At 40.7% G+C, this 12,158-nt stretch overlaps 1 protein-coding gene across 1 annotated transcript; it reads right to left on the reverse strand.

Annotated features, from left to right (window-relative positions):
- Positions 1 to 6,395: 6,395 nt before the first annotated feature.
- On the reverse strand, positions 6,396 to 10,982 carry GPR141 (G protein-coupled receptor 141). Its single transcript, XM_049641325.1, has 2 exons — positions 10,801 to 10,982; positions 6,396 to 8,480 (listed from the first exon to the last, which is right to left on the reverse strand). Exon 2 carries the CDS (start codon positions 8,443 to 8,445, stop codon positions 7,558 to 7,560), a length of 888 nt encoding a protein of 295 aa, XP_049497282.1. The 5' UTR covers positions 8,446 to 8,480; positions 10,801 to 10,982; the 3' UTR covers positions 6,396 to 7,557.
- Between the last annotated feature and the right edge of the window lie 1,176 nt (positions 10,983 to 12,158).

Here is a 12,158-nt window from a genome sequence, read left to right on the forward strand (position 1 = left end):
TTTTTCTGTGTCTTGGGTCATACATTGTATTAGGGTTCTCCACAGAAACAGAGCCAATAGTATATATATGGAGAGATAGAGATTGATTATGAGGAATTATGGAGACTGAGAAGCCCCGCTATCAGCCCTCTGCAAGTGGGAGACCCAGGAAAACCAGTGGTTAATTCAGTCTGTATCCTGTTTTTCATCCCGCCCAGTTTGAGGGCAGGAGAAAATGAGATGAGATGTCCCGGATTAAGCAGCGAGGCAGGAAAGAAAGGGAGTATACTCCTCTCTCCTCTACCTTTTGCTCTATTCAGGCTTTCAACAGATTGGATGGCGCCCACCCACCTTGAAGAGAGCAATCTACCCAGTCCACTGACTCAGATGCTAGTCTTGTCTAGAAATACCCTCACAAACACCCCCAGGAAATAATATTGTATCTGAGTACCCCGTGGTCAGTGAAGTTGACGTACAGAATTAACCATCACACACATGCCTAAAGGATTTGGGTTTTTGGGTTTTTTTTTTTTTATTTGTTTAAGTTTAAGTGTCACTTATGTAGATCCATGGAGACCAGCTACACACTTACGCAAGAAAGAACACCTGGTGTGGAACTGACAGAGATTGGGGCAAAGGAGATTCAAAGGAGGATTCCTCAAGGAGATGGGATCTGAGCACTTACCTCAAGGAAGGATCACTTTTGGAGCACCCAAATGCTTACTTGTAAATTTTTTTAATGTTTATTTATTTTTTAGAGAGAGAGAGAGACAGAGTGTGAGTGAGGGAGGGGCAGAGAGGGAGACACAGAATCTGAAGCAGGCTCCAGGCTCTGAGCTGTCAGCACAGAGCCTGACACGGGGCTCGAACTCATGAACTGGAGGTCATGACCTGAACCGAAGTCAGACGCTTAACCAACTGAGCCACCCAGGTGCCCTACCAAATGTTTATCTGTGACACAGAGGCCTCTGATGGCTGAGATCAGGGATGGTTGTGGGACAACCGGGGAAAATGGGACTCTGTTGGGAATGCCCACACTACACCATCCCGCAAGCATTGTAGGGCATCTGATTCCATGGTTGTCTATCATTTGTCCTTCTCTTCCCAATATCCACAAAGATGTTCAAAATAATAACACTCCAGTATTGAAAATTTGCACTTGCAGGGCATTGCTATTTGCACCTTATGAAATACCACTTAATTTGTATATCAGCTCTCTGAAATAGGATCTCTTATTCCCATTTTGCATCGGAGGAAAATGAATTTCAGAGAGATACACAAGACCAATGTCCTGTAAGAAAAGAGACCTCAGGTACATCTCTAGATGATCTCTGGATGATCCAGATCTGGGCTAATATATTAACTGCGAGCCATGTATGGCTGCTGAGGTGCGACTACTCAGAATCAGGATGTGCGACAAGTGCTAAATACAAACCAGATTTTGAAGGGCTTCCTATGGATAAAAGAATGCGAAAAATCTCATTAATAATTTTTATATTGATTACCTCTTTAAATGATAAAATTTGGGATAGAATGGGTTAAAGCCTATTCTTAAATTCAACTTCACCTTTTTCTTTTTCCTGTTTTAATATGGCAACTAGAAAACTTTCAATTACATATGTGGCTCACCTTGGTGACACGCATCACATTTCCACTGGGCAGCACTGATCTAGAATTTCATTTGTGGTGAGTCATCTATTGTCCCAAGCTGCATAATGAGTTGGCCCCAAATCTAGCAGCTTAACCAATCATTTCATTATATCTCTCCATTTCATGGGCCAGGAATTCAGGCGCAGGGTTGGGTGGGCAACTTCTCTGCACCAGGTGATGTGGACTGGGGTCACTTGGTGGTATCCACAAGACAGCTGGGTGGTCTGGAGGGCCCAAGCAGCTTCATTTGCACATCTGTGCTTTGGCTGGAAGGCTGGGCTCCTCTGGGCTCCTCTCCCCTTCATCTCCATGTAGTCGCAAACATCTCCAGGTGTACTCCCAGAGAAGTCGAACTTCTTCTGGGACTGTTCAGGCTTCAAGAGCTAGTGTTCCACGTGGCAGGGAATGGAGGCTTCCGACCTCTTTAGGCTTCCTTCTGGAAACTGGCAGTGTCATTTCTCCTGTGTTCTGTTTGTTGACACAGTCACAAATTCCACTCACAGGGAAGGGTGAGGGACAGAGATTCCACCTCGTGATGGAAGCCATGTCAAGAACTTGTGTCCATTTTTAATCTAGCAAGTTAATCTAGGGCGGTGATTCTTTTTTTTTTTCAATATATGAAGTTTATTGTCAAATTGGTTTCCATACAACACCCAGTGCTCATCCCAAAAGGTGCCCTCTTCAATACCCATCACCTACCCTCCCCTCCCTCCCACCCCTCATCAACCCTCGGTTTGTTCTCAGTTTTTAAGAGTCTCTTATGCTTTGGCTCTCTCCCACTATAACCTCCTTTTTTTTTATCTTCCCCTCCCCCATGGGTTTCTGTTAAATTTCTCAGGATCAACATAAGAGTGAAAACATATGGTATCTGTCTTTCTCTGTATGGCTTATTTCACTTAGCATAACACTCTCCAGTTCCATCCATGTTGCTACAAAGGGCCATATTTGATTCTTTCTCATTGCCCTGTAGTATTCCATTGTGTATATAAACCACAATTTCTTTATCCATTCATCAATTGATGGACATTTAGGCTCTTTCCATAATTTGGCTATTGTTGAGAGTGCTGCTATAAACATTGGGGTACAAGTGCCCCTATGCATCAGTACTCCTGTATCCCTTGGGTAAATTCCTAGCAGTGCTACTGCTGGGTTATAGGGTAGGTCTATTTTTAATTTTCTGAGGAACCTCCACACTGTTTTCCAGAGTGGCTGCACCAATTTGCATTCCCACCAACAGTGCAAGAGGGTTCCCATTTCTCCACATCCTCTCCAGCATCTGTAGTCTCCTGATTTGTTCATTTTGGCCACTCTGACTGGCGTGAGGTGATATCTGAGTGTGGTTTTGATTTGTATTTCCCTGATGAGGAGTGATGTTGAGCATCTTTTTGTGTGCCTGTTGGCCATCCAGATGTCTTCTTTAGAGAAGTGTCTATTCATGTTTTCTGCCCATTTCTTCACTGGGTTGTTTGTTTTTCGGGTGTGGAGTTTGGTGAGCTCTTTATAGATTTTGGATACTAGCCCTTTATCCGATATGTCATTTGCAAATATCTTTTCCCATTCCGTTGGTTGAAGGGAGGTGATTCTTATACTTTAGTTCACCTCAGAATCACCTAGAGAGGTGTTACAACACATTACCATTGGGTCCCATATCTAGAATTTCTGAATCGGTAGGTCTCAGGTAGAGCTCAAGAAGTTGCATTTTTTTAATGTTTTTATTCATTTTTGAGAGAGAGGACGTGAGTGGGGGAGGGACAGAGAGAGAGGGACAGGGGATCCCAAGCAGGCTCCACGCTGACAGTAGAGAGCCCATGAGGGGCTTGAACTCACGAACCATGAGATCATGACCTGAGCTGAAGTTGGACACTCAACCAACTGAGCCTGAGCCATACAGGTGCCCCAAGAATTTGCATTATTAATAAGGTCCCAGATGCTGCTGCTGCTAGTGATGGTCTGGGAATCACATGTGGAGCACCAGGAATCCATACGTCAATATGACCAACAAACAATCCCTGCCCACTCTGTCCCCTTTGCAATCTTCACCCTAAACCACCCCAATGCATCTCCATAGAGTATCATTATTTTCCTATTCTTCAGGGACAGAAGTAAAGCTTATATGATACCAGACACAGTTCTTATTGACTCAGAGAACAGGCGAGGATGTGCTTGTCACCATGCGCGACTGGAGCAGGCAGGAACTAACTAGTGGATTGTAAATGTCAGACACGAGTGCCTTAAGTGGCAGCATTGCACAGGTGCAAATAACTCACTTACTGCATTTGCTACCTTTGGCTGCATAATACATTATTCTGAAACTTACTAGATTCAGACAACACACATTTATCATCTCATAGTTTCATGTCAGGAATCCAGGAACAGATAAACCAAGTAGTTCCGGCTCGGGATCTCTCATGAGACTCCACTCAACGCCAGCCAGGGCTGGCATCACCTCAAGACTCAAGTTGAAGAGGATCTGCTTCTGAGCTCATGCCAGGTCTACCGTCAGGTCTCGGAAGATCCACTTCCAAGCTTACTCATGTGGCTGTGAGAAAGTCTTGATTCTTTGCCACACGTGCTTCCATGACATGGCAGGTGGTTTCCTCCAGGGTGAAGGAATCCAAGAGACAGCAAGAAAGACAGAAAGAGTCCCCAGGATGGAAGCCATAGTCTTTTTATACCCTAACATTGGAAGCGATATCTCATTTCTCTGCCCTCTTTACTTCCTAACAAGTCAATAGTCCATAACAGGGGAGATGACACAGGGGCAGTAATATTAGGCAGGGACCATTAGAGGCCATCTTAGCTCTGCTGTCCGAGATATTAAAAGGAATTTGTAGAACGCAACAAAGTGGTAAGTTGAGTACTGACTGTATCCTAAAGTTACACAATCAATCACAATCAATCTTGAAGTTACTTAGGACATTACCATATCCCCTTAAAAAGTGACTACATTTTTTAAATTTTATTTTAGATAGAGAGAGAGTGCATGAGGGGGGAGAGAGGGGCAGAGGGAGAGAGAACCTTAAACAGGCTCCATGCTCAGTGCAGAGTCCAACACGGGGCTTGATCTCACAACTCTGGGATCATGATGTGAGCTGAAATCAAGAGTTGGAGGCTCAACTGACTGAGTCATTCAGGTGCCCCCAAAAGTGATATTTTTTTAATTTAAATTCAAGTTAGTTAACATATAGTGTAATAATGATTTCAAGAATAGAATTTAGTGATTCATCACTGACATATAACACCCATTGCTCATCCGGAAAAGTGCCCTCCTTCATGCCCCTTGCCTATTTAGCCCACCCCCCACCCAACACCTCGACAGCAACCCTCAGTTTGTTCTCTGTATTCAAGAGTCTCTTACGGTTTGTCTCACTGTCTGTTTTTATCTTATTTTTTATTCCCTTCCCCTATGTTCATCTGTTGTGTTTCTTAAATTCCACATAGGAGTGAAATCATATATTTATTTTTCTCTGACTGACTTCTTCTGCTTAGCCTAACACAGTCTAGTTTCATCCACATGATTGCACATGGCAAGATTTCATTCCTTTTGATGGCCAAGTAATATTCCATTGTATGTATATACCACATCTTTATCCATTCATCAGTTGATGGACATTTGTGCTCTTCTGGCTATAGTTGATAGTGTTGCCAAAAACATTGGGGTGCCTGTGCTCCTTCGAATCAGCACTTGCTGGGTCTATTTTTAACTTTTTGAGGACCCTTCATACTGTTTTCCAGAGTGGCTGCACCACTTTGCATTCCCACCAGCAGTGTAAAAGTGTTCCTCTTTCTTTGCATCCTCAACAACATCTGTAGTTGCCTGAGTTGTTAATTTTAGCCATTCTGACCAGTGTGAGGTGGTATCTGAGTGTGGTTTGGATTTGTATTTCCCTGATGATGAGTGATGTGGAGCATCTTTTCATGTGTCTGTTGGCCATCTGGGTGTCTTCTTTGGAGGAGTGTCTATTCATATCTTTTGCAATTTCTTCACTGGATTATTTGTTTTTTGGGTGTTGAGTTTGATAAGTTCTTTATACACTTTGGATACTAACCCTTTATCTGATATGTCGTTTGCAAATATTTCTCCCATTCTGTCGGGTGCCTTTTAGTTTTGCTGATTGTTTCCTTCGCTGATTGCATGTAAGTGCACCGCTATTTATCTTGTTCTGTGACAGACAGCAGGATTATAAAATGGTTCTCCTATAGTATTTTAAAGTATTATTAATAATTATAGAATAATAATGACAATTTCTTATAGGCAAAAAGAGGAATAAGCATCCATTTAGTTACTGACTTAATGACACAAAGTATGAGATTAACATTGACCAATAGTATCTAAGCTCCTAAAATTTATTTTTATATGAATCAACGTTTTAGGCCTATTTTTAAATTATTTGCACAAAGTTGCCCCTGGATTAGGAGAGTAAGTAATATTATCCTGAGTATGGGATGTCAGGCACTATGCCATTATTTAACACATGTTGCTATCTTGCTTCAGCTTTACCAAAACCCTATAGCATAGGACAGTGGGGATCAGAGATTATAAATACCTCATCCATGATTCCATAGTTACTAAAAAGTTTTGAATCCACATGCCCAGATTATTCCAAAACTCTTTTGTGTAAACTATGCTGCCTTGTCAGCCATAAGGGTTTGGTTATTTGAGTCAGTAAATTTAATATCAAAGGTAGCATTGTTATAAACAAATCACAAGGGCATGTCAATTTCTTTAAAAAAAATTTTTTTAACATTTATTTATTTTTGATAGAGAGAGGGAGAGAAAGTCACAGCATGGGCCAGGGAGGGACGGAGAGGGAGGGAGATACAGAATCCCAAGCAGGCTCCAAGCTCTGAGCTGTCAGCACAGAGCTCAACGCAGGGCTCGAAATCACGAACCGTGAGCTCATGACCTGAGCTGAAGTTGGACACTCAACCTACTGAGCCACCCAGCCACCCCAGAGCATGTCAATTCCTATATCAGTTAAGTATCAGTTAACGCAATAAAAATAACAGACGACCCACTTGGATTCTACTTATCTCAATCCAAGTGGGTTGTCTTGGTTATTTTTATTGATTTTAACTGATACCAGAATTGATTTTCATTATATAACACTACTTGGTCATAAAGGGTGCCTTGAACAAGGTTAAGAATAGTCTCACATTCTCAAAGGTTTGGGCTGTAATATAGTCTGCCAGCATGCTTAGACTAAGTCCAGATGCTTTCCACCTTTTCCAATTTCTTTTTCTGCTTAACAGATCCATGTCTGGAGTGATATGGGAGGCATTCTGTTTCCTGAGTCCCTACTAAGTCTTAGTCAGAATCAAACCATATTAATGCTCGATTAATCCTGAAAGGACTTCCTCTAAGTCATTTGACTAAGCTGGTTCTTTCCTCTAAATACCATGGCCAGCAGCCATAGCTTTACTGTCTATCAGTCATTTTCAAGAGGCATGTATCTCAGGTTGAGCATCGGTTGAAAAAGTTAAGTCTCCTACAATCCATATCTTCAGGTTCTCTGGACCTTGAGTAGATAGTTTGGAGACGGAGGGAAATAACATTCTAAGATCAAAGCCCAGCAAGAGCAAATGCAAAGAGAACAGCCTGGATTACTGCATAGGGAAAGGCAATAGTTGTGCTTAGCAGAAGTATCTCCTGAAAAAGGGGTAGGAGTTGAGTGTCGAAAGGATTTTGGGGGTCAATTTGTGTAGAGCTATGGAAATTGAATATATTCTATAGTTAATGGAGAACAGATCGTCGTTCTCTCAGAAGAGAAGAAACTGTCAATCTTCTACCTTTTCATGGAAAAACAATTTTGGTGATAATTAAGAGCAGAGCATTGAAACATTTGGAATCATGGTAGCAGTCATTCATTTGAAACTATTTTGTCACAATGGTAAAAAGCTGATTACAAAGCAAGTGACGAGGAATATTTAATGGATAACTCCACCTATGAAGCACACCATATCCAGGCAACAGACAGTAGTTAAAGCAACAAAAATTTCGTTATAAAGAACTAACTCAGAATTGTCTATCTCTGAGTAATTTTGAATAAAGTGTACCCGGAATACATGATGGGGTATAAAACAGACCACTATTACTAGAAGGAAGAAGAAGCTCTTGATTTGAGCTCTATAGTCTTGATGGGCCCACATGTCAGGCCAGAGAGCTTTTGTCTGTTGGAGAATGACGCCCATCTGTATCAGGAAGAGGACCCCAACCGTTGTGATCATGATAACAATCATAGAGTAGTTCAAGATAATGAATTCTCTGCGGTTGATATCTTTGTAGAACTCAAAGCATCGTCGTTGTTTTGAGTAACTTGGATTTATGCCATATTGTAAAAATAATATTGGCAAAAAAATGAGGCCGCTCATGGTCCAAATAACAATGCTTAAAACTACCGCATGGCACTTTTGCAACTGTTGCATTTGGAGTTTCTTAAAATAGATGAGCAATCGGAGTATGACAATGGCCACGTAGAAAAAAAAGGTGACGTACATATGACCATATAATATGCTGCTGACCAATCGGCAGAGAAAGGTTCCAAACTCCCAGACCTCTAAGATATAATAGCTGAGGCGGAATGGAAGGCTGACCAGGAGGACTGAGTGCAGCACTATGATATTGACAACGATCATGGCAATCATTGATTGGCTTTTCCTTTTGAACATCATACGTGACATCAATACTGTTCCAGTAGTGCCTCCGAGTAAAACCACGCCATAGAGTGTTATCAGAATCACCCTGCATTGCCCCTTGCAGTGGCCTTGGTCTGTGTTTGAGGCATTTGGCAGGGTGGTCGTGCTGATGGGCTCCATGTCTCACCACAAAATGCTCCGAAGATCATAAACCCCTAAATCAAAAGTTTTGCAAAATTATAATGGATATAGTAAAACTACACAGCAACTGCACTTTAATAGTATTGAGTTTTGCAATCCCAGCCGATTATTTACAACCCTCAAGCTGTCTACCCAAAATGGAGTCACTTAAGACTCCACTTAATTACCCAGACATACTGAAGAGACACGCTGAAGCTAAATCACAAAAATAAGTTTGCTTGAATATAAAATTCCTAACCGTACACACAGGTGTTCTATTCACAGGTATGTCTAAGCTCACATACCACGGCTGGGATTACTATGAGACATGTTAGCCGCTGGCATAAAATTTAAGGAAGGGCCAAAAACTCAGTAATCAAAATAAACAATACTTCAATGCAATTAAAAAAAAACCTCAAAATCAATGCAAAAATTCATGATGAACAGGATAACAAAAATTTAAACAGAGGCAGAGTCAGTATATACACAGTACATGCTCATATCAGATCTACAAGGGCCGTTCCTTCTATCGTCAGGATCCAGTTTGAGATAACGTAGAGAAGATCAGATCAATTGTGTGCAATTATTGTAAGAAGAGGCATCAGACAACATTTTAATATATTTCTGTTAGGGGCGCCTGGCTGCCTCAGTCAGTAGAGCATGCGACTCTCTTCTTCAGGGTCGTGAGTCTGAGCCCATGTTAGGCATAGAGCCATCTTTAAAAAACAAATAACTAATTTATAAAATATTTTCTGCAAATTGCTTTTGAGCAGGGAGCAGCATCGACTGTGCATATTCCCTGCGCTCTCTCCTTCTTGCCAACCTTGAATCTTTTCCTCATGTAAAGTTGGGGTTGGTGGGTGAGTTCTGTTTAGTTTTTATTTAAGTTTTTCAGGGATGGATGTGTAAGAAGCAGGGACAGCGTAGCAATCTGCCACCCTGCATGTAAGTGCCAACTCTTGTCACTGAGTCACTGTGGTGTGTGCATGAGTCACCCGGCTCCATGGAGCTCTGGCTGTAAAATGGGAAAATCATACAGCCTACGTTAGAAGATGACTGGGAAATTAAATGAGTTAGTGTGCTTGAGACGGCTTTATAAGTACAGCAAAAAAGCCATATAGAAGTTATGATTCTCATCACGAAACAACAGAAACGAAAGGACATTTACCTCTTTCTCCTTACCCTACACCTAGGCAGATATACAGTTGTATGACATAAAATTGTTGTGGCATCTGTAAGTATTTAATGAATATCTCAATAAAAAATTTTTAAAAATCCCTTTTGGCCCACCAACTTCCTGCTGAAAAAAATTTTAAATAAAAATAAATAAATAAAGTTTTTAAACCTTTGATTGGATCCAGGCATCAACGGATCAGACTTCCCTGTCCAGAAGGATCTGTGTCCTTTTTCCTCATATGTCTCCTGCCCAGCTGGCCAGGGCAGTGTTTGAGCCTTTGTATCTGCGTGAGAAGTTATTCTACAGTGAATGTCTAAATATCTTAAAATTTTTCTTCTGCTACTCCGGAATCTCCTTGTAGGGAATAAGTAAATTTTTTTGTTTCCGAAGCATTATATTGGACCTGGCATATTTAATATGATCAAGTAAGATTTTATTATAACTCAAAAACATAATTAGAACTTGCATAATAACCTAAGTTTTATGTGCTGAAATATGCATTTTAACAAAGTGCATGTATTTAAAATATACAATGTTTATATGTTTTTTGGGTGAAACAGAATAGTTTTATATGATTTGTGAACAAATATGATACTAATTTACCTTTCAAATTTTGGCAGTCCTCAAGTCGAAGAAGACAAAATGCAAGTTTGAAATTATTTTAAAGCGATAAAAACCTAAATTATTTATCAGTTCCACAGTCTAAGTGGACACTGCTCTCAAGGCAGTATGATATTTGCAAACAGCGTGAACTGTCACTTACTAGCTGCCTCATCACGGGACAAACGTTTAACCCTAAAGTTGTCTCTTCAACTGTAAATATGGGAAGGAGAAGATCGATTCTGTAAGAAGTAAGTTAGAGTGTGTCTATAAAGAACCCAATGGATTCCCTGACATAGAATTGGTCATCAAAGTGCCAATGTCATTTTCCCTCCATAACGCACACAAAGATATTTCATAAACACAAGATCCCATTCATTTGCAGTTACTTCTCAGAACTGACCCACAAAAAATGCATGGGGATTATGTTCCACTGCTTTCCTTCCCCCCCGCCGCCCACCACCCCAGGACATTATGGCACTGCCCACCCCCAACATGATCCTTTAACAGCTTATAATTTCTAGTTATTTCTTTGTTTGTTTTCTATGCAGAAACAAATGAGTACCCAGACTACTTACTTGTTCTTTTCCTCTTATGATTTGTTTCTGGTGGAGGACTCAGGCCACCCTGGTCATGTGTTGGTGACCTACATCTACAGTAAGAACCGTTTGCTTGAATCAAGACTCCAGTAATGGCACAGTCGAGAGGAATCTTGGGATGGATGGTGGATGATGAACGCGCTTTAGACTGACAGACTCTGAAGTCTGGAACAGTCAAGATGGAGGGCCCAGATAAACTGCCTGGGCCACAAACGGATGTTTGTCTCTCCAGCTCGTGGTTAAACAGATAAAAAAAAAAAAAAAAAAAAAAAAAAAAAGGATTCCTATAAGTGAAGACTTTCATTTTTACTATTAGTGATGTATTTGCGGAAATTTTTCTTAGTAACCTGAAAAACTTAAAGAGTTTTCTTTTTTTCAAATGTTCCTTGTTATCATTCTTATATGTTTTACACTGTGACCTCGTGGACTACTTTCTCTGAGACTTTCATGTTCTCAACCATATGCTCAAAATACAGCTCTGTGTTTCAATTTTCAGAGACTCCCTTCTCTCATTAACTGCATTTGGACATATGGTTCTTTCGAAGCTCAGACCTCTGGCGCTCTAACTGCTACAAGAGGGCTCATTTCGTTTTTCTCAAAAGTCTTTCCTTTTCTTACCTCAACCTCACTTCCTAACTTCATAGGCATCTCAAGCTGTGTTAAGTCCTCAAAGAATAATTTTAAGGAAGCATTGGATTTAGGACAGGTAAAGAGGCAAAGACTAACATGTCTTCTAGCAGTAGGCAAACCCAACCCCAAGTCATATTACTGTTTGGCTACAGGAATTCAGAAGGATACATAATATCACCCATATGGCATGTTCAGGTCAGTCTGCATTTCAATAACGGATAAAATTCTCATTTACTTTGGAAAAATGAATGTCATCCCCCACCTGCTCCATTTGCTAATGATCATGCAGCAATGCTTGTGGCCACAGAGATATAAGACAGCAGAATCTAAAGGCACTAGACCCATATGCTTAATTGTTTCAGGAAAAAAAACGAAACACCCCTTAGTAGAAGATGAGATTGCCAACTCTTATTACCAAAAGCAAATTTATACCAACTCAACTCCACTGGAAAATTTTCACATAGAACCAACATTTCAACCGGTTTTAAACACCTCTCCTTAAATCAAAGTAATTCAAAAATACAAATCTAGTTTATATGCCTAGATTGATCTGGCAGGCCTCATTTTTTAGATAAAATGTGTTCCCAGAATGGGTAGGATAAAGGATGTTCCCATAGAAACTGTGCTATATTTAGAGGTTGCTTGTCTGCTGAAGCACTAACTGGGAGATGAGTTAGGTGTGACCAACAATGCAGGCAAAAATAAAT

The sequence above is a fragment of the Panthera uncia genome, chromosome A2 (assembly GCF_023721935.1).
Source record: "Panthera uncia isolate 11264 chromosome A2, Puncia_PCG_1.0, whole genome shotgun sequence".
In the NCBI taxonomy this organism is placed as follows: domain Eukaryota; kingdom Metazoa; phylum Chordata; class Mammalia; order Carnivora; family Felidae; genus Panthera; species Panthera uncia.